We start from the raw sequence: 22,228 nt of genomic DNA, 5'->3' as shown, positions 1-22,228 counted from the left end.
TGGATAATATTTTGTCGTTATCGAACGCCATCCAGTAAAAATTTGGTTAAACTATTACAAATTTTTGACTTGTCGAACGCACCTATTGATAAGCAGGGTGTACAGATTGTTTAAAAAATGCGCAGTTTCTGAAAAAAATCGCCAAAACCAAAGAACGTAAATGTAAATGTAAATGATTTACGTTCTTTGTCTCAACCTTTCAGATACGGTCAAAATCGTCGCGGCACATTTTCAAAGTAACGAGTTGTCGCTTCTTATACATTTACGTTCTTTGTTTGCCCGAAAGCGTTCTCGTACTCGGTACCCTGGATTCTTTTGCTTTTTGACAGTTTTACAGGCTTTAAACCAGGAAAGTTGGAGAACGCAACTAATAATTGTGTTTTAAAGGAATAAAACAATGCTTTAGGGAATGAGCCCTGAAAAAGTACTTGTGAGATGTGTCAAAGCAGATTGATAGCAGACCAACACGTAAAACACACATTCGTTTATCAGACATGTACGGATGTGTTTCAGACCGAATTCCAAAGCATTTTTCGGCGTCTAAAATTGTTGAGTAAAACTATTACTCTCTCCCTTTCTCGTCCGTGAAAAAGTCGTTTCAACCCGCCTAAAATTACTAGTGTATCGAGGTTCATTCGGCTGCAGGAAGTACACACAATTGGGCAATTCACAAGGTGTTGTGAAGTTATATTTTCCTAACAAAAGTTGTGTTAAAACACGACGGTTGTGAACACCTGTTACGATTATTTATTATATCTCAGCACTTAACCTCACATAACACCGAATAAACATAGGTTGCAGAGTTGTATCGTCATGTGTTATTTTTCTTCACAAAACAATAACAACATTTTTACAACTGTCATGAAATATCATGACTTCACGACAAACACGACAAATACGACATCTTGTGAATTGCCCAAATATTGTGGTATTCGTCTTCAGTGTATTAGATGTATGCGTAAGTGTAACTAGATGAGCGTGTGATTATTGTTGCAAGCGTATTTATTTTACCACTAGCAACAACAAATCACACGCTCATTCAATAACATTTACTCAAGATACAACAAATAAACAGAAGCGCGAATTCCACTTATGAATCTCTATGTAAACATAACCTTATTTTCTATTTACAATCATGTGGCATCACTTTTTTAAGGAGTATGTTCAAAACAAAACCATAAAAAGGTGTTTCGCCAGCGATAATTAAAAGCAAGATAACAGCGTCCATTTTGACAATTCCAGCACAGAAAATTTTGTGAAATTCTGTTAAGAGAATTATATTAATAAATCGTTTTTTATTGTAACAATTCCTATTTAACAAAACATGGATTCATCAATCAAAACTAAGAAGTGCTCCGTAAAGCTAAACCGTTTATCATATGTCGGAATTACTCCAGCAGAAGTACAGGTGCGTTGTGATAGTAGTCATTAGTGCTGGCCTTCTACAGAGGATTCAGCACAAAAATACTCTCGATTGCATACGGTTTAATTAATTGTTTTTCTTAATATTTTCTAGGAGCAAATCTTAGACCAAAGAATAAGACGTTGTGCAGTGCGGCTACAACGTTGTTCGGAAAATGTAATATGTACCAATGGCAAAATTGACGGCTCCATTGGAAAAGACTCCAAAATGCGTCGTTGTTGCATTCGTTTGCCTAGGTTAAATTTAGTACGGAGTGAAATATCCTCACGCGCTGGCTCCGTAACCAGTGCTAGAATTCTATCTGAATCAGGTAAAGAGACTTGTATTTAAAAAGATATTAAACCGAGTAATCAATCTATTCTATTTGCAGAGTTGGATAGTTCCCAAATTGTAGACCACTAAGCACCACCAAACAAACCCGATAGATTGGAATACTTATTTTAAGTTTCATTTACTAAAATGTATATTAAAAAAGCTCGTATATACCTATGTAATGAACTAAACATTTTTAAATATTAAATCAGCAAAAATTTTGAAATACCTATTTTGGAAATGCTTCATTTTCGCTGTGATTGAGTGTTAGAGGTGCGAGGCCCTGCGTTCGCTTCGCTGGTCCGGGAAACGCTAAAATAGAATAAGTTTTTTCGAGTGTATTTCTGCCATGAAAAAGCTAATCATAAAAATCCATTTTGTCGTTCGGTGGCGGGGAAAAACTGTAGGCCCCTCCATTTGTGTAAAAACATCAAGACACACACCACAAATGGAGGAGAAACGCTTAGCAAAAGTTTAAGCACGAACATATTCAGGGCTATCACAGAATCCATCGTAGCTTCGATTTTCGTGAAATCTACGAAAGTGCTATCACAGAATCCGAATTTGTACGAATGAAAATTCGAAATTCGTAGAGAGCCTTCATTGAATCCGTTCGTAATGAAGATTCGTACAGATACTCTACGACGAGATTATGCTGTCGGAAAAAAATTTAAAATCACTCAATCTTAAAAATAGTGGAAGAAAGCTGCATTATTTTTAATATTAAATATTTATTATATCCCAAATTTGTTATAGTTTGATATAATTCCATATATTTGTGTAAACGTAGACGTAAAATACCAATGACATACATATGTACATACACACATTCATCTGCTAGACGCTATTTAATGAATTAATATTTTGTATGAATCGAGGAAATAATAGTTTAGCAACAATTTGTAAGGAAATACACCTAGTTACTTTAATATCATAAAAATTTATTTAAAAAAAAAATATTTTTCTATTTAAAATAATAAAATCTAAGCTAAAAATATAATAAAAAAAATTTGTATTAAAAAATAAACAAAAATTAAATAAAAAAATCCCCACTGCCCCACGACTCGGACTCGAACTTGGCTCTCTCAATTGGCGGTCTAGTGCTTTGCACACTCGGCCATTGCGCCCGATGAACCAGCGCCAGCAAAATGACATACATAAATGTCTGTTGTTTCCTTTGCACTAATTGATTTCGAATCAGCATTCGAAGCTGGCAACGATATTTTCGAGTTCACTCGGAATCAGTGATAGCAATTTTTTCGTATTCGTAGCGGGCATTTGAATTCATAGATTTTAATTTTAATTAAAAAATAAAATTATATCTTGTCGCAATGCAACTAGTCTGGAATGGGCATTAATTCAGTTTAAAAACCAATGTAGTTCTCTGAACTCCAATAAGTGCTTCCAAGTCTCACTTATGGAAATATCATAGTACGGCAACATTGTTGTTCCAATCAGTTGATTTTCTTCATTATTTTTTTTTTGAGATTGAAAAAGAAATTTGCAGTTTTCTATTTGATATCAAATTAGTTATACAAAAATATTGAAAACCGTGGGAAAATTTAAAATGAATTGGTACAACGGTAACATTGCAGAAGCAGTTGCTAAATCGAAGGCGAACAATGCAATTTTCGTTGTTTACGTTGAAGGTGCGTAGGAATGCTGGCTGCTTGGCCAAGGGAAAATGAAAATAAAAAAATTTGCAGCGACGGAACACGTCATTCTTGTCGATAATTTACCGAAAATAAACTGATTTAGAATATGGCGTTTATTTTATTTTTTTTTGCATGTCCACAGGGAAAGATGAGTCAACTACAAAACTTACAAATTTTATAAATAGTCAGAAAATACGCGAGAAGTTGGAGTCTGACGATTTTGTTGCTATAAAAATCGAAAGTGATAGCCAATCATATATGCAGTTCGCAACTATTTGTGAGTTCTAGACTTTGGAATATATATATATGTTTATAAAACTTAAACAATTGCATCCTTTTAATCTCTCTTTTAATATTTAGACCAAGTAGTGCCAGTACCATCAATCTTTTTTATAGGAAAATCCGGCACCCCACTTGAAATTGGAACCGGCATTATTGCTTCAGTAGAGGAACTGGAAGAGAAAATTAATAAAGTGCTCACTTCTTCCGGCCGCTGTACATCCGCTGTGCACGCTTCGTCTTCTTTTATTGAGGCTGAACAAAAAGCTCAAAGTCCACCAGCTAGCAGCACTGTAACGAGCAAAAATGTACCAGAAGAAGAGGTTCCAGTTCGTTCTCTCAGCACAGAGCCTTCAACAAGTAGTTCGACAATGGAGATAGATAATAAAGTTCAACATGATGATGATGAGCAGGAAATAGTGTGCGATGGCGGCGTGTGCTATAAAAAGCCGAAAGAAACAAAACCAGAAAAGGAAATTATTGTTAACAAGGAAGCCAAATCGGCTATAGATCAAGTTGAGCAAAATGAAATGGATGCTAACGTCCGACTAGAAGAAACCAGAAGAAATATGGAGGAACAAAGACGGAAGCGGCTTGCCGAAGAGAAGCAATTGGAAAAGGAACATGAATTGAGGCGTAAGCAAGAGCGAAAAGAATTCCAAAATGCACAAGAATGGCAGCGTCAACACGAACTAAAAGAACTAAAGGTTAGATAAAGAAGATCTCTTACATATATGTATGTATGTCAATAATTCATACAATTTGGTTTGTTTTTTAAATTTTGTACCCAAGGATAATATTCGCCGTGAAAAACTCGAGGAAATGGCAGCCCGCGAAAGGATACGTGCACAAATAGCTGGAGATCGTGCAGAGCGTGCACAAAAATTTGCATCAATCGGAGAAGGAGCCGCTAATGCTAACGCAGCAAGCACAAGTGCAGAAGATAATTCTAATAACGGTGGTGGCCCACTTGTTGCTCCCGACAGCACCCGAATTCAATTTCGTTTTGCAAGTGGTAATACAGCGACGCATGTCTTTAATTGCCAAGACACACTTGCCAAGTTACGCGAATATGTGCGTAACGACTTACTGCCTGGAACGGGCATAAAAGATTTTACTTTAGCTACAACATACCCCAAAAGAGAACTTAATGTCGAGCATGATGCTCAAACGCTTGCTGAGTTGAATCTGTTTCCAAGTGCAGTCATACTAATAATTGGCAAAGAGAGTAAGAGCAGCCCAGCAGCTATTATTGCGCGTTCTGGTGGACTTCTGAATATGTTTACCACTTTAGTTATGACCATACTCTCTCCAGTATTTTCAATTTTTGGCTATATAAAGAATATAACTACGGGTGACAAGCGAGGAAACGATAACGAAACAGATAAAAATGTTGGCGCCGCTAAGAGAGCAAATGAAGAAAACGGAGCACATCATGATGCGTAAGTGCAAACAAATAAAAATAACTACATCACAAAATAGGGTATATCCGTTCTTTCAGTGCAAAGCGTCGTAACATGGAGCGTTTTGGTGGAGGCGGTATTACTGCAGGATCCGTTTTGGGCAACAATCCCTCTACTTCAACTGAGTCTGCTACTGAAAAAGGCGAAACAAAACCGTATCGCCGTTATGGCAGCTCGAATATTCATCGCTTAACAGACCATAAAGATTCAGATGACGAAAATGCGACTTGGAATGGCAATTCTACACAACAACAATAGATACTTGCATCCTTTTCTAGTTTAGTGTAGCTCATATAAAATTCTTTTTTCTTTAAAATACATAATCCTACAAAAGGTTGATTTTAGAAATTTTACTATTTTAGATTATTTATACAACATTTAAAGTTTATTTCGCGTCTGGCAAGTCTTGCAAAGCCGAAGAAATCGAATTTTTGAATTTGGAAAAGTTTTCGAATTGAAACCTTTTCGCGACAACTATTTGTGTATCGTGTATCTTTAGGAAACGCTGTTGTCAGTCGGTCAACTTGCTTCCGCTCATGCGAAATGCTTGACTTTCCATTTTCCAATTATGGAGTTTTTGAAATTTTTTAAGTCTTTAATCTTGAATTTTCCAAATCAACTTTATTTCGAATATGGCAATTTTTTGTTTTTTTCGAACTGTCATACAAAATGCAACCCTTCCGTGCAACTTTTCCATGATACATGTTTGACGGTTCGTTTAGCAACATGTTTGTTGAATTTCCAAGGCGTTGCAACATGTTCTCTGCTTTGCTAGCCGTCGTCAAAAAGGGTGGCCGCAATCGTAAAAAAAACGGCGAGTGAATTGATTGGCGGCGCGGCGTGTAGCAAAATTTCACCAAAAAATTTGTGTACTTATTTTTCTGCAAAAAGCAAACGCATTTCACTTGTAAAATCAATTAATTGGTACGAATGCGCTAAAAATTCGTTGCATTTTAGTTTCATTGCCTGTGATGCAGGCGGTAGGCAGTGTATCAAGTTTGTAAACCAGCAAAAAATTAACAAAAAAGCAAGAAAAATCGGTGTAAATGCTTGCAAAGTGTGAGAGAATCTAACAAAAAGCAAAGCAAACACAGTGAATATTTTATTCGTGGCTGGTTTTCTATCCCCTCGCTCTTCGTGTTTTTGTTAAAAATGTGGTCCGCAAATTGATAAAAAACTTTATTGTTACCAAAGTATCGTCCAAGTTCTTAGTGGATTACTAAAAAGTAAATTAAATAAATCGTTTGAAAATAAGTGAGTGCAGGCAGACGACTTAAGGAAGATGTACGTTTTGTTTGTTTGCAAGAAAAAAGAAAAATAAGTAAAAAATTCACCAAGTACACAAAACAGTAATCTGAAAAAATTGGTTACAAGCGGAAGAACGCGAAACAAACCAGAGAAATGCACCCGTGTTATTGTTGCTCCCACTATATTTGCGATGCTTGCCCACTCGCCGTCTCACAGCTGTCCCAACTTCAATTAAAGATCCATCATTTATTTACTTGCCTATCGACTGTTCAGCTCCTGCACGTTGGAGTATTTTAATTAGTATCGGTATAAAAGTCGTTTATTTGGGCTTGAAAAGCGAACAAAGTTTAATACAGGAAACTATAAATGTGTAAACAAATCGCAAGCATCAAACTGGAATATCATCAGACGGCTTAAAAGAACATAGCCATATTTGTAAATCCGTGGGTGGAAAAGGACTTTGCGGAATTTGTATTCAATGTACATACATATGCAGTAGCAAGCATAGTGTTTTTAGAGGTAAGTTTGGGTTATATTTTGTCTTCACTCCGCTGATAGAAAAGTCTCTTCATTGAGTAAAAGTGTTAAAGTAAATCATATTACAGGGTCTGCCTGTAAAACTGTGAAGAAAAATGGCACCCCCTGGAAGTAAACAAAACGGCCGACAACTGTTTAGTTTTACTTCCTGTTCTGGTTTTGCCCTTTTTATGTCCATAAAAGCACATATATAGGTGTGTATGTATAAACTACGTTTCAGCGGCTGCGCTGCTAACTGCTCCAAACAGGGGATGCTGCGTCGTGAAAAGTTAAGCTCCATAGGGAGGTATAAAATAGTACAAAGTTTGATTTGTGATAAGTAGCCTAAATACATGTGTTCTTATAGAAGAGTATTTACATACATACACACATAAATATAAATAACGTACATATGTATTTACAAACATACTTACATATATATGTGCATATAGTTCAGAATTTAGTTTGCTCTGTTTATTCATTAGGGGTATTCTCGCAGTCTTGCAAAGCCCTTGCACGGTGCACGGTTTGTAAAGCTGTCTCCATAGGAAAACCGGGTTTTAACGCGCATTGCCTGCAACCCGTGCACCGAGAGCTTGCATTAAATTGTATGCCAATTATTTTTTGTAATAAATAAAACGGTTTTGATAAAAACATATCTTTCTCTTTGTTACCTTTATCTTTACAGCTTTTAATCAACGCTTAAGAAAATTACGCTAAGTCAGCGCTCTACGTTAAATTCACTTAAAAAATAACCATTTATTAGATTTGTGTGAAATTTAAAATTATTAAGACAGTGTTTCCAAGTGTTTGTTCGTGTAAATGTTAGTTAAAAAGTGTTGTCAAAAGTAATCAATATTAAATAAGTATAAGAAAAAAGTTGAAATTGCATAATATTGCAATACCTACATGATATAAGTTATGAAAAAAATCTAAATTTCAAAAGTAGACTATAAAGTTGCTCTCCACCAATTTATTTGATTTATAAAATCAATTACCAGTATCGTGTCGCGCGCGCGCGTTCCATTCTACTACTGTTGTTGCTGGAAATTTTCATCAATTGTATGGCAATTTGTTGAATGGCGGCCATTGTTGGCCCCAAAAGGCAAACCGAAAGCGGAATAAGGGCCAATCCCATCCCCAATTATAGCCATAATCACAATAGCATTTATACACATACTAACCGCCATATTCGTACGAGCGTTAACAACTGTTTTGGCATTAGCACCAACTCCAGCGCCCAACAACAACAGTTCAGTGGTCATACAGCAGTAGTGTCCGTCGCTGCACCCATTTCGCGTCCTCGTTCGCGTATTTCAATGAGCGTATCAATGTCACTGGTACAGGGAGGAGCTGCTGGCGGTGCCCCACAAGGTGCCATTCTAGCTGCTGCAGCACCATATTATCAGCCACCTGCTGTGCCACAGGATGTGCAGCCGGATCGTCCCATTGGCTATGGTGCCTTCGGAGTAGTATGGTGAGTAAAAAATTTGCTTATACTTTATGTATTATGAAGTAAAAACATTATTATTTAGTTAGTAGCTCGGGAAATGATTTTAATTCATACATATCTAGTATAAACGCATGCACAGTCATATATGTGGAAGTGTCACTTTTTAGGGACTGATTTGAGGGCAGCTGCTTGCAGAATTTGTTGGACTAAAAGCTTTTCCGGTATTCAGTTTTTGCATTTTTCAATATTTTACAACCATATCTTTTTTTTTGTAAAAATATGTATATCAAAATACTACGTAAGCTTCAGCCACCACCAAAAGATGAATGTAAAACTATCAACCACCAATTTTATCAGTGAAAGTGGTGATAATGACGCTGCAATACAAATGAAAACAACATTGAAGGGATATCTAGTTTTGAATAGATTGTATTAACAAAGAGAGCCCTGGAACCGTTAATGCCCTCAAAAATATTCAAGAAGACAAGTTCTGAGAACGCATTGCAGCATAACTTTAACTTCCCAATTTAAATATGTTCATATGCCTCCCGTCTGGTTTGGAAGTCCATAGTACAATATACATATTGTGTATCGTCCTAGACGATTAACGACAACCGCTGCACTACACTTTGATTTGTTCGAATCTCTAAAATTTCATTTGATCCTCAACTGTTTTCCTCGGTTTTTATCTTTGTGCGCCACCACCAGCACTATGCGCTGTGGCTTGTCAAGCAAAGGTTCATTGCCTTTGCAGACGCAGCAACTCGTATTCGCTTATAAATGGGGTAAAGCGGAGCGCGTCCCGGCAATGTTCGCTGTGCTGTGACTTCGAGTACAACAAAGTGCAGTGTTCATCACAGTGTACTTACTCTGCACGCCAAGGTAGGGCTTGGGCCATGAATGTAACGCACTTATGTGCATACATACATACGTCTGTATGGGCGTGTGTGGATTTGTAAGTAGCGCTGCTTGCTACCCCTCGTTTCAGTTGCCGCCTATATACATAAGTAAATGTGGCTGTTATAATAAATGCTTTGCTTTTGCTGCTGCCGCTATAACATTTACAACATTCTATAGCAGCAGCCCCTGTATGTTCCTCGTTCACTGAGGGTTGGTTGCTTACACTAAATATTCCTGCTTAATATGTATGCACAAAGTGGAAGAGCACAGTTTGCATCGGAAATTGTTTGTAAAAATTTTATTTTTATGAATTTTAATCAACTGCAATTCGGATTTAATTTGTAGATATTGCCACTGCCGTTGCTGCTGCTGCTGCTGCTGCGCCATGCTGGCGAATATTTTCCTATTTTATGTAGTAAATGTATATCTAGTATGTAGGTACATTAGGCTGGTCTAAAAATACACAGGAAAATCAACTTTTTGAAATGTTCCCGCTGCCAGAAGCAGAACTAAAGAATATCGAAAATAAGGACACTCGTATTTTTTTAATATTTTGAAATTTTCATATATTTTACACGGAGAATATAAATTTTGGTCGTAGAGTTGCTACCAAAAAGTTAAAAATAAAAAATTTTCAGATCGAATAAGGATATGTATTTCCTAGAGGTATCTTCAAAAAATGTATTTACATCTACACACATACATATGTATTTAACTTTGAAATTTTAAGATTTTTCCTCCTGAAAAAAATTTTGAACGACCCTAATGTGCATACATACGTAGTATCTATGTATGTATTTATTTGTACATGTATATATTGTACGTACTGCGTCCTTCCCGTTCGGGTAATTATGCGCCTCTTTTGCTTTTTGTTGTTCCCGTTTTATTGTAATTGTGATGTTGTTGGTTGCTGGTTGCTGGTACTTTTTTTTTAATAAAAAAGTTGTTCATAAAACATTTTTATATTCACCAGTTTTTGCATAAATTATGAAAAGTGGCGAATACAATTTTTACTTTGTGGCATACCCCAGCTCATCTTTTCAGCATAAACTTTCATAATTTTCATTTAAACAACGCAATGCCCGAGTTAATATTTTGATTGCTGAGAACGGTGTGCCTACTGCAAGTGCAAAAAAAAAAGTGTTTTAAAGTCAAAATCCCGATAAATTCCGAAAAATCCTCGGACAAGAATTTTTCGCAACCCGAAATCCCGGCATTGTTAAAATGTTTCGGGATTGAATGCCCTACACTACATATACTCGGCAAATTAACCAACAAACGCGAGCCTTATCGTCCGATATCTCTAACTTACTACTAGTTACTAGCACTTAGCATAATCACTGGACACAACGTTGTACAAGTAAGCCCTTCTCTGACAAAAGTAAGGTATGGGTATTGTAGTAGACTGAAATCCTGCCTATCCAGAATTGATCTCGACCTACACAACCTCCCTAAACGGACTCAGCTGACACGCTTTTACCTTGTGGCTCGACCTAATCGATACAGCATGGTCCGAATTTCGAAAAATTTCGAATTTATAAAAAAAAATTATATGCAGTTTAAAAAAACTATTAAGGCTGTTGATTTTTGGAAATTTTTACAAAATTTTTTCCACACAAAAAAATTTTTTTATGTGGACTAGAGGTTTACGCCGACAGGCTTTGCGGCGGCGGCGTGGTCAACTTCAAAAATAATCGGCGGCGGCGGCGACGCCGGCGCGTCTGTAAAGGCCGGCGCTACTGCCCATAAGAGCCATGAGGCTACTAATCTTATCATGTCATCTCGTCAGCGTTAGGCATTCCTTATTAAATTAGTTTTAAATTTAAATATTGTTACTTCCTACTTGAATTAAAATTTTGAGTGCCTGGCGCTGATGGATAGGCGAACCGAAGAGGGTCTAACGCAAAGAAAGTTACTTGTGCAAATTGGGGCAACAACATCTCAAGTGACAGTTAATGCATGGTCGGGCATACCACAGGTCACGCATTGTGGACCACTGTTGTTTATTCTAAACTGTTGTTTATTCTATAAACGACTTGCCTAACTATTTTTATTTTGCAAACTGCCTGATGTTTGCAGATGATGTTAAACTTTTTTCAGTTGTGCGTGATCTCTCAGATTGTAATCGTCTTTAGCTCGATCTAGATGAATTTAAGCAGTGGTGTACATTAAACTGTTTGAACCTAAATATAGGTAGATGTTGCGTAGTTACGTTCTCGAGGCAGTCTAGTAGTGATATACCTTTTGACTATAATGGTTAGATGGTTGCGTTATAAAGCGGAGCACTGAAATAAAAGATTTGGGCATTATTTTTGACTCCAAACTCGCGTTTACAAAACACGTTGACTATATTGTATCTAAGTCGTTCTCAATGATAGGCTTTATTAGGCGAAATACTCAAGAGTTCAGAGATCCAGTAACTTTAAAATCCTTTAGTAAGAAGCCGTCTGGAATACTGTTCTATAATATGGAGTCCATATTATGAAGTGGACTCGATCAAAATAGAAAGAGTTCACAAGATTTTCACCATATTCGCTATTTGCAATTTGCCCTGGCAAGGTTATGTTCCTCCCTATATTGGCAGACAGAAATTGCTGGGTCTCCAGTCTTTGAAGGAAAGAAGAGATTCCTTCTTCATTACATTTATTTATAAAATAATCAATGGGCACACAAATTGCGCTTATTTTACAGATTTGCTCATATTATATAATCCCCCGCGTAATTTAAGAAACAAAAGGCTATTGGTTGATGCTCTGCATACCACGAATTATGCCAAAAATGAACCAATTGCTAGATCATTGAATTGTGCAATACATATTCTAGTGTCATCGATTTTAACTTAAGTATTGATAGATTTAAGAATAATTTGTTTACAATATTCACCTAGAGTCTTCACTAGTCTGTAAGAAACTAGTTCTGTAGACTGAAAAAAAGAAATATACTACATACATACATGGTTCTCTATGTTCTCTATAGATCCGTATGTACTATTTAAATTTAAAGAAATAAAAAAAAAATTTAAAGCTAAGTTATTGGAGTAATTTATTTTGCTATTAATTAATTTCTGAAATAACATTATCTACGGTTATGTTAAATTAAGGGGTTCTTACGATTTTTTGCGGGTTATAGATTGAAAACTAGGGTGGTCTACTATTTTCCGGGGGTTTTATCCATCAACTCCCAGCAGAACAGGCCTGGTTAAAATTTCCACTAAAATTTTAAGTGCCAAATTTTCCGAGGGTAAACAAAAGTAATGAAAAATACTACTAATTTCCATCAAGAAGGGGGAACTTTAACCCTGTGTAGAAAACATTGCGATGCGAGGGAGCAAAACCTTTCTGGGGTTTGCCCACCACTTGTGAATGCTAACATAGTTTTCACACAGCCACATAGAACTTGTATACGTCTGTGGGACCCCGGAATAAAATAACTTACTTATTTAAAATCTGTTTAAAAAATATTCAACTCTTTATTAAAGAAAAAATACACAAGAAGATCAATTTGTTTTTGTTTTATCTCCAATAATCGAGGAGTTAGATGCAATAAGGGCACTTCTGTTAAAACTGCTTTCTGAGATATTATCGTTAAAGTCTTTTGGTGTGTGACAACTTTCTTGTTGTTGTAGTAATCTGTAAAAAATGAATATTGTTGTGGTATTGAAAACAGTTGTTATATATTCTGTAGTAGTAGCTCCTTCAAGCGATGCGTTTCATGAAAACTTTGTACAAAATTCCTTAGGCGCCGAACGCCGCCGCCGCCGCCGCCGCGCCGATATTTTCGTAACTCGGCGGCGGCGCGTGAGTAATGACAAAAAACGGCGGCGGCGGCGGCGTGGCTCGGCGGCGTATACCTCTAATGTGGACCGAATGAGCAACAAAAAATTGCCAAAGATCAACGGTAAGTCCCAGCTGTCTCAAACTTGCTCTCTACTATACTAGAATTGAATGGACTCCCAAACTGCCGCCTTAAAATGTTTCTCATCTAATTAAAAAGCTCGAAATTTTGATGAAACTTTGTCGAATTTTCATAATATTTGTAAAAAGTTTGAAGTTCGGACTTACGTCCCTACTAATATTTTCACCACTGTATATGCAGTTGCTCATTCACCTCCACACTGCTGCACAAAAGCAAAAGTCATGCATAATTTTATTTATTTTTTTCTCTCTTGATTTTAAATTCCACATTTTTTCTTTATGGTTAATTACAAGCACTCGCAAACCACTTGATGCCAACGATAACATTAAAATTGTACAATAACTCCTTTGAAGCATTTAAACATTAATGCGCAGCTACCAAATGAAATTACATATACCCAACCCAATCCAACCCTAAGCTAAACTCAAAACTAACCTAAAAAAAGAGTATACTCAAGATCTAATAGAAAAAAATATATATATAAAATCTCAAGTGTCAGCGCAGTGTTTAAAGTAGGCAGAAAAAGAGAATTGAGTAAAATAATGGACAAAAAAAAGAAACGTCTACCAAACTCAAGCCGCCTGCTGAGTGCTGCAGTCAGCCGCTAGTGTGCCGCGGCTGCTACTTCTTTTGCAAAGCCCAAATTCAAGAATATTCTCATTGCCATTCAAGTGTAAAGCGGCATTTCCGGATGCAATCAGACGAAAACTGCTTGGAGTACTCAAATACCGTTCGCTAGCTGACTGAGACTGGAATATAGGCTGGTTGGTTGGTTGCTTGCTTGTACCGATTGGCGGACTGGCGGTTAGGCCGGTTGGATGACTGACTATGTAGCTGGTTGCCTTGCTAACTTGCCTGTGGCTCGCCAAAGCGAACCAACAAACGAACGAAAAAACAACAAAAGGGCAAACACCAAAGGAAGAAAATAAGCAGGAATAATCAACAAAAAAAAAGAAATATTAAAAGCCGCGTGGTGGCTCCGTGTTAAAGACCCAGGCCAGGCACTTCGTTTCGTATGTTGCACCTACCCCCTGCGCTTGCGTTCGCGGCACAATTTAAATTCTGTACCTTAATGAATACTGCAGTGGTTCAGCACAATTGATATCGTCGTCGTCGAGGTCGCAGCGCGCCTAAAACCCTAAAGGCTGCCTTTACAAAGAAATAGAAAAACAAACAGGAAAACTCAACCAAACAGCGAGCCCCAAATCGTCTGCTGTCGCGCTAACAGCGCTGCCTGCCTAACCGCTGTGCGCTCACAAAAGCAGTTGAAGCCTCAAATACAGACATTCTCATACACTTGCATGCTAAAGTAAGTAATAAAAAACAAAATAAAAAAAAACAACGAAAACGCGAAGACCCATACCGCTGCTGCGGTTCAATAAACGTAGCTAAGCTACTAACTACTTACTAGCAGCCAGGCACAGACAGGGAAGGACAGAAAGCCTGAGTTGTACCAAAGTCAATGCTGATCGCAAAGGTATCGATGAGCTAACAAACAAACACACACACATATCCGCACAAGCAGAAAAAGACGAAACTCCAACAACAACCATACAAAAAAAAACAAGCAAATCGATACAAACTACTCTTGGGCGCTCTCAAAATCTTTTGGGGCTACGAAAACCCAATTTTTTTTGTTGTTTACCCTCGCAGCGAGAAAAAAATCGAGCCACAAAAATTATTAATAAATCCTATGCGCGCAGTTCTTCGCTCGCCACTGCCCCTTGGAGCAGAGCATTGGAGACTGACACAGGCAGCCGGACGTAGTCGGACTTGCACGCGCAGATACTTGATTGTGGCTACACAGCCACAGTGTTGAGAGAGTTATGTTAGTGCTGGTGGAAATAAGAAACGCAGTGAAGGTGGATGGGACGAATCGCGCGATTGACAAGCAAAGAAAGTGTGAGATATTTGCACTTGTCTCAAGCTGCGGTGTTTTGTTTGTCTGGAGTTAGGTTGGGTTAGCCTCTTTCTTATGAAAAGTTCGCCCAGTCGAAACAGAGGCCCATTGTGGTAGATATCTGCAGACCTATCCATGCATGTTCTTAAACCACACCGATTTTGAAGACCAACTCCAAAGAAAAACTGTTCGCAAGCTGTTCGGATCTTCAAATAATTGATAGCTCAGTAATCTGAATCTTCTCCGATTTGTGGTGTGCGCCTTGATGTTGCCACACGTAGGGGAGGACCAGCGATCGATCCTTGGTGTTAGTAGTGGGTAGTGTGCATTCGCATAGAAAGTGTCATGTGGACAACTGACCAGTGGCTCACTAGAAAACATGCGTATATTTAGTTTAGTGCGCCTCAGCAATCTCCTTTGTTCATCGATAGATAGAGGCGAATGCAATACTTTTGTTGTATTCAGATTAATCCACCAGCTATTAGTAACTGCCCTGGCTTTCCACTCAACTTGTGCGTGCCGGAATATCTGAGTGGCTGGCTTTTCTCGTGCGTTCATCCGTTAGCTCACTTCCGAAACTCCATTATGTTCCAGGACTCAGTATGGATTGACGATGTCTTGCCTCCGAGAGATTTTATAGGTATTCAGAACTAGCTACTTGATTGTCTAATATGAAAGTGAGTTTTGTAGGAGTGAGCTCCATCAGCTTGGCAATTATATAGATTTCATTTCAGCCAACATTTGTCTGAATGAGATTTAGCCTATCCGTTAGCTTCATACTTTCTCAGTAAAATTACGTTTGCTTCTTCATCCAGATACAATAATTTCATCGAAAGAAGAAGCTCCATGACAGTCCAATCAAGGTTCGTATGAGTCTAATAGGTCCCGATACCCAAATAAGGTAAATCGGGTTACTGGATGCGATGAGTGATACGAGATGAAGGTAATCCCACACCAAAATTGAGGTGACTTCTTATGCTTTTAGCGCAAGAATAGACTGTTTAGGGTGGCAATGTCAAACTCGTAGCCCCTAATTTCGAAGCTTCTTTCACTAAGAAGGCAGAGAGAGAGGCACCACAACAGAGGAGGGATAACTTCATCTTGCGGATATCCTTTTGTACACAGCTTAGAAGACATCCCGAACTAAGGTTCCGGTTTTGTCACATTTTTCAAAATATTTCTCTGTGGATTTACTCCAGACTCCTCCTTTTCCTTGTAAATACCTTGGCGTTCTTTGGTCTAATCTTACTACCGCGAGGGTAGCGATGGCTCAGATCAATGAGATATTCCAGAGTCACCCTTTATTAAGGCCGATCTATCCTAATTTTGATTGAAAGGCCACGCAGGCTTAAAGGTCCGCGAGAAACTCGAAAGAGTCGAAAAACAGACACTAAAAAAAGCACTTTTTTTGAAAACTCAATGGCATTCCATTTTAAGAGATGGTCACTGTCGATGTTTGAAAACCCTAACCCCTATCTAGGAGTGTCTAGATATGTTGTAAGTCCTCATAGGGAAGAAAATATTACCCAGCAGATTGGTGTATCTACACAATCGCTTCTTCAGTCAAGTTTTGAGATTTTTTTTTTTATTATTTTCCAATATCAAAACATACCACCGTTCAATAAGAGGCACACAATCAGCCAAAATGCCGAAATATTTCCGCTCGCTCCGTTAAGGAGTAGGCAAACGCAGCAGGTATCCAATGAAGCTTGTCTATGCCTGCCTCTAAATCTCAAAGTTATTGTTGCAACATCACCGCTAGCTCCCGCTGGACGGCAATAGCCAACTTCATACTTGTACATCTGAAGACGATAGACTGGACGAGGACCGGAGTTGCTGTGTTGGAGCTGAGAGCTGAGACTCCGTATTTTATATGCACAGCAGCGCCATGAAGTGAGCGTAATAGTAGCAGGCAGCGCACAATTGTGCCCAGAAGAAACTGCTGGAAGCATTAGGAAATAAAATGTGGCAAATAACAACAGGGATAGCGAAGAGGTGCAGGGAAATAGGGACAGACATTCGTAGATGTAGTGGCAGTCAGCAAGTCAGCAAGATGCGAAACAAAACGTAGACAACGAAAAACGAGAACTCTGCACTTAAGCTACCTGCAACTGGTTTTGCATTCTAACGGATGGATGCGAACATGTGCCTGCGTGTGAGTGTGCGCCTTTGTTGCGGGTATGCCAGCAATAACTCCTCTACCTGCAGACGCACACTTGTATGCCGCCAGCTTAGTGGTGAAGCACTGCTGCACAAAGTTTGGAACTATGTCTGTACATATTCTGTGCCCTGACGTGAGGTTACCTACCTGCGCTCTGTCCTTTTGCTGCTATATCATACTGACTGACTGACTAGTCGGCTAGCTGGCTGGCTGGCTGGCTGGTTGGTTGACTGAGTGACTGACTGCTGTTGCAGTAACACTGCAGGCAAGTGCGTCGTCCTCTACAGCGCTCGCACACTGAAGCTTCCAGACAATTGAGTTAACACTTTTTCAATTTCCTTGCCATGGCCTCCTTCGCAAAATATTTATTCTTTTCTTTCTTTTGTTTTTCAATGCTGAAAATTAAAAATAAAAGAATAGTCGGTTGTGAAATCATTTTTCATGACAGCAGAGATCGATTTACTCTATTTGCTTGTTGCACATATACTTACTACTAGTTTGTATGATTGGCTGTAAAGTGCGCCTGTGTGCCAGTGCAAACGACTTCGGGGAATGAAAAATTCTGCATGTGCAACTGTGTCAACTTTGCTTGCGCATTTTGCATTTGACAAACAAACAACAACAAAAATATAGACATTTGCAAAATATTGAATTTGTGTTTGCTCTGCAGCTCAGTGCGAAGTGTTAAGTCGATTCAGCGATGAGGCAAGTGCGGGCAAGCAGTGGCAGCAGGGTGGTAGGACGGATTTGCCGAATGCAGGAAGCTGAACTTTTGCAAAACACATCACAAAATGCCACAAGCTGAGCGCTGCATAAGCGTCGAACGCGTAGTGCTATTTGTTATTTGTTATTTGTTATTTGTTTTCTCTTCGGTCGCTTTGGACGCTTTTTGTCCAGCTGAAGTGAAATCTACATAGGTGTAAAGCTGTCTATGTCAAGCGGATTGTGATTAGACTAACGAATTGTGTGTAGTTGGCAACACCTATTGCTATCTATGTAGGTACGTTCTCCTACTGTCGGTTTTTTCACCGATTTCGCAAATTCTGCATTCACAGTTACATGAGGCAAAGTGAACACTTAAATAGCTCTACTTCCTGCAATGTTAAGTCTAAAAAATGCTTTTAGTCTTTATTTGTTGTTCGATTCCATAAAAAAATGGCGCTTGACACGTATGAAAAATAGCAGTTTCCAAAAACACAACCCCGAAATGTACACAATTCAAAGTGTGTCGGCTATTTTTAGAATTTATTGCTTACAGCTCTGTTTTCTTGCATGCCAAAACGTTAGTACTTAATTTGTAAAAGTTCGTTGATATTGCACTACCCTCAGCGAATCTTACTCCGCTCTATTTACAGCATTTTATGCCTTTTCTCACTTTCCAAAACGTGCAGATAGAATAGATAGGTTTTCTCGTAGGAAATCACATTGACTTCAACCTGCGATTACTTTCGTCAGCCTTACCAGCATTCAGCTCTACTTCGACAGAGTCCAAATCATGATGGGCACTGTATTGCCCGCGGGAAAAGCTTTTTAAAGCTTTCTTTACATTTTGTATAGACGCTTGCAGAGTAAAAGCTCTGCTCATCGCCGATCTAAATCGTCGATGCCTTTGCAAAACCGCCTACCTTACGGGCCATAAAAATCTTACAACTGATTTTCTTTAACTAAGCGGTATTTTAACTAGCTGTTATTTTACAAATCTGTGGGTTTTTGGGATACAATTTTAAGATTTTTATGCAAGAAGCTTGATGGCGGGAGTTCTTCGTCTTCTTATTTGGCACTACAACCGTTTGTCGGTTTGGGCCGAGGCCAAAAAGCTTCGCCAGTTGCCGTTCTCCTTAGCAGATTTGCGCCAGTTGGTCATCCCAAGTGCGGACAGGTCCACATTTGCTGAATTTTCGTGAGTTTTGCACAACGTTTAGGAATTATTTTTTTGTGTTTTTTTATTGTAGAATGCACCATATTTTTATAAAAAATTTGCAAAAAATATTGGAATAAAAAATATTGCATATATTGTGAAAAATTTGCTGTGCCAGTACTTTTTGCTGGCAATGTAGTTTGCTTAAACGAAAAATGCTGATAAAAATAAAATATTTCACACAAATAGGGTTGGAATTTTGAAGTTCGTGCGCGTATTTTGTTTGTAAGTCAAATATTAGTGGCATTGTGCTACTATGATTGCACGGCCGAGTAATCATAGTCAACTTAAGTATGTACAGTAGTCGAAAAAATTATAGTCACACCAAATTTTGACAAGTTTTAAAATATTATTTTTGCTCTTATTTCATTTTAGTTAGTTTTTGATAGTTCATTCTTTAACAACATCCGTGTAAATACAACTTTAAATTTGATGCAAATCGTATCCCAATTGTGTGAGTATCCAAATATTTTTCTTATCCCAATCACGAAAAATAATTTGTTGAAATTTTTCAATAGAAGATTACTGTATTGTACCAACATTTTGACTACAAAAAAAAAATAGTCACAATTTTTTTTTTAGTTTGTAAATAGCCAAATATAAAAATGTACAAATCTGTACAAATGTATCGATCGAGTGGCACTGCCTTAAAAATTTATGCAATAAAAAAAATCACCAAATTTTCGTAAAAATGTCAAGTTTTTCAATTAGGTTCTGAGTATGCAGTTTTGTATCCCAAAAGATATTGAAGCCTAAAAACAAAAAAACTGCACGCATAGAGACTTTCTATCTTTCGTGGGTATGACCTTATATCTGGTGTTCGATTAGAAAAAGGGAGAGAGAAGTTAATTTACCGACTTCCAGCCTTCACTTTTAATAAATTTAAAGTCATGGTCTATGCTCTATGAGGCTCTGCTGTACGTCGCTTACTGGGTTTACAAAAAGGGAATCTTCTTCAATAAAAAATTCTTTTTACCCAGCCATGCACTAAGTAAGTCTATTTTTGTCATGCCACGTTTGGTGAGTTGCCGATTTTGCCATGGTGTATTTGTATCTATTTCAATGCATGCCTATATGTACATATGTATGTCTGTATATGTCTGCAGATATGTATGAGTATGCACTTTGCTTGCACAGCTGAGCTTAGCTGAGTCGAGCTAGTGGCAAATGGACGATGGGTGAGCGAGCAGCCATGCAGGAGTTAATCGCCATGGCCGGTGTCATCATCCGCACTTTTCCACTTCGCGTATGCATACAGCGTGCTAAAGGTGTTTATCTGCGTTTGCTTGGCCAAAAAAAAAAAGAAACGGAAGTTCCCAACCGTTTCCATCGGTTTTTTTTTTTGATATCTATAGGCGGTTTTTTGAAATCTTTGTTTTTTTCGAATATCGAATAAACCGGATTTTTTTCATCGAACAAACAGTTTTTTTTTTAATTTCATACAAATCTTGATCTCAATAAAAATTTAGAGTTTTTCTAAGTTTTCAAGTCTCTTTCCAGTTTAAGGAAAAATTTTATTTTAAAAGTTTATCCCATTTTATCCTTCTTCAAAGCGTGCTCTGCTCTGGAGATTTTATCTTTTACTCCATCTCCGAAGAAGCTTGTTTATGGCAGAGTGGCGACCGCTATTTGAAAAACCTTTTTTTTTATGTTGCTGGGCTCAGAAATTTAACCATAGACCTCCCGAGTGCCAGTAGGCAACTATGTATAAGCATTCGGCTATGGCGGCAAGAGCCACTACTCGAATCCGAAAAAAGGTCAGAAAAAATGAAATGGTATTAAAAAAAAATAAAATAGAGCCAAACGTGAATTTTTCACTAATTTTTATTTGTTTTACTTTTGAACTAAAAAAAAACTTTGAACTTATGTTGCTTTTCTCTTTTCTAAATAAAATCCATCTTTTTTGTAAATAGTTTAGTTGTAATTTTTGTTCGTGACTTCATACCAATATAAGCATTTCCACTGTACGAAAACGTATGTAAAATAAAACCGGTTTATCCGGTTTTTACTTAATTTTAAAATAGGGAACCGGTTTTGCTCAAATTGCAGTTTTTCGAAAAACTCGAAAACCGGTTTTGGAAAGGGGCGAATAATCGAACACCCTAGTATGTATGTACATACATACATAAGTATTAATGAGCATCGCCAAGAAAAAAATTTGCGGTTTTTCCTCCGGAATTATAAAATTTTATATACTTTAAGACTTCTGCCAAAATACTTAAGAAAAATATAAAGATTTACTTGAGCTAGAACGATTTGACAACACCTTTGATAACATGTTTATACTTAAACTTTTCTGTCATCTGCGGTGGTTTTTAGAATAATACTTTTAAACATTAATTTTATTAAAAAAAAGAAATCTCTTTTGGAGGTATTTTGAAATACTTTGGCGGAAGACTTGGAATGTCATTAGAGACCGACTGAACATCGATTTTTAGAGCCGAACCTAACCGATCGAACTTTGATGGCCGAACATGGCCGAAGCCGAAGTTCGGTCGTTCTCTAAATATCATAAATTTTATATTTCCAATGGAAAAAATAGTAGCGATTTTGTTTTTTGCATAGCGAGTGATGCACCCTAATGTATGTACATTCATGCATATATATTCACATATGCACAAGCAAACACAAAACCTGTAGACGGACGAAAAAGAAGCATACTCGCATGCAAAGAAAAAAAAAAAATGCCTACAAATCCGATAGAGTTACTCCTGAAATAGCAACGCGACTGCGGTCCAGCCACCGCATTCATGGCTTCAATCGTTTGTTTATTTGTTAATTTTCGTTTCGTTTTTTTCCTGCATTTTTTATTTTTTTTTGCTTTGCCGCTGCCCTCAACCTGAGTCTGGCCGGTCCAGTCTCGGTCGTTTTGGTCGATCTATGTATGGCTCGGTGGCTGGGTATGTTTGCGGTGTATAAGTTAACTGGCCGCGACAACAGCTGCCAACTCTGGTGGATGAACTTTGTCTGCGAAGCTGAGCTCAGCCGGCTCATTTAAAAAAACTTCTAACTGCCCAAGTCACTTGGCGAACAATGGTGTGCGTGGTGAGGAGGGGTGTGTGTGGGGGGGGGGGGGGGGGGGGGG

General features: G+C 37.9%; 3 protein-coding genes across 4 annotated transcripts in view; all 3 read left to right on the top strand.

Moving 5' to 3' along the window:
- Positions 1-1,149: 1,149 nt before the first annotated feature.
- LOC108361442 (uncharacterized) lies at positions 1,150-1,971 on the top strand. Its single transcript, XM_017614059.1, has 3 exons — positions 1,150-1,408; positions 1,517-1,733; positions 1,794-1,971. The coding sequence occupies exons 1-3, from the start codon at positions 1,325-1,327 to the stop codon at positions 1,823-1,825; spliced, it is 333 nt and encodes a 110-aa protein (XP_017469548.1). The 5' UTR covers positions 1,150-1,324; the 3' UTR covers positions 1,826-1,971.
- A 1,240-nt stretch (positions 1,972-3,211) lies between these two features.
- LOC108361440 (UBX domain-containing protein 4) lies at positions 3,212-5,471 on the top strand. The gene is made up of 5 exons (XM_017614058.1): positions 3,212-3,384; positions 3,533-3,667; positions 3,751-4,376; positions 4,462-5,111; positions 5,171-5,471. Exons 1-5 carry the CDS (start codon positions 3,303-3,305, stop codon positions 5,388-5,390), a joined length of 1,713 nt encoding a protein of 570 aa, XP_017469547.1. The 5' UTR covers positions 3,212-3,302; the 3' UTR covers positions 5,391-5,471.
- A 438-nt stretch (positions 5,472-5,909) lies between these two features.
- The window catches only part of nmo (serine/threonine-protein kinase nemo), a 122,717-nt gene continuing 106,398 nt past the window's right edge, over positions 5,910-22,228 (top strand). For both annotated transcript variants that reach the window (XR_001847303.1, XM_017614047.1), the window contains exons 1-2: positions 5,910-6,899; positions 7,585-8,373. Coding sequence is in view for 1 of the 2 variants with exons in the window: in XM_017614047.1 (XP_017469536.1) it covers positions 7,976-8,373 (398 nt within the window). In the remaining variant the exon portion in view is untranslated. The remainder of the gene's footprint in view (positions 6,900-7,584; positions 8,374-22,228) is intronic.

This window comes from Rhagoletis zephyria, unplaced genomic scaffold (genome assembly GCF_001687245.7).
Source record: "Rhagoletis zephyria isolate East Lansing unplaced genomic scaffold, Rhagoletis_zephyria_1.1 Rzeph_scaffold_00763, whole genome shotgun sequence".
In the NCBI taxonomy this organism is placed as follows: domain Eukaryota; kingdom Metazoa; phylum Arthropoda; class Insecta; order Diptera; family Tephritidae; genus Rhagoletis; species Rhagoletis zephyria.
Note: the sequence above shows the minus strand (reverse complement) of the source record. Positions and strands in the feature narration are given on the sequence as shown.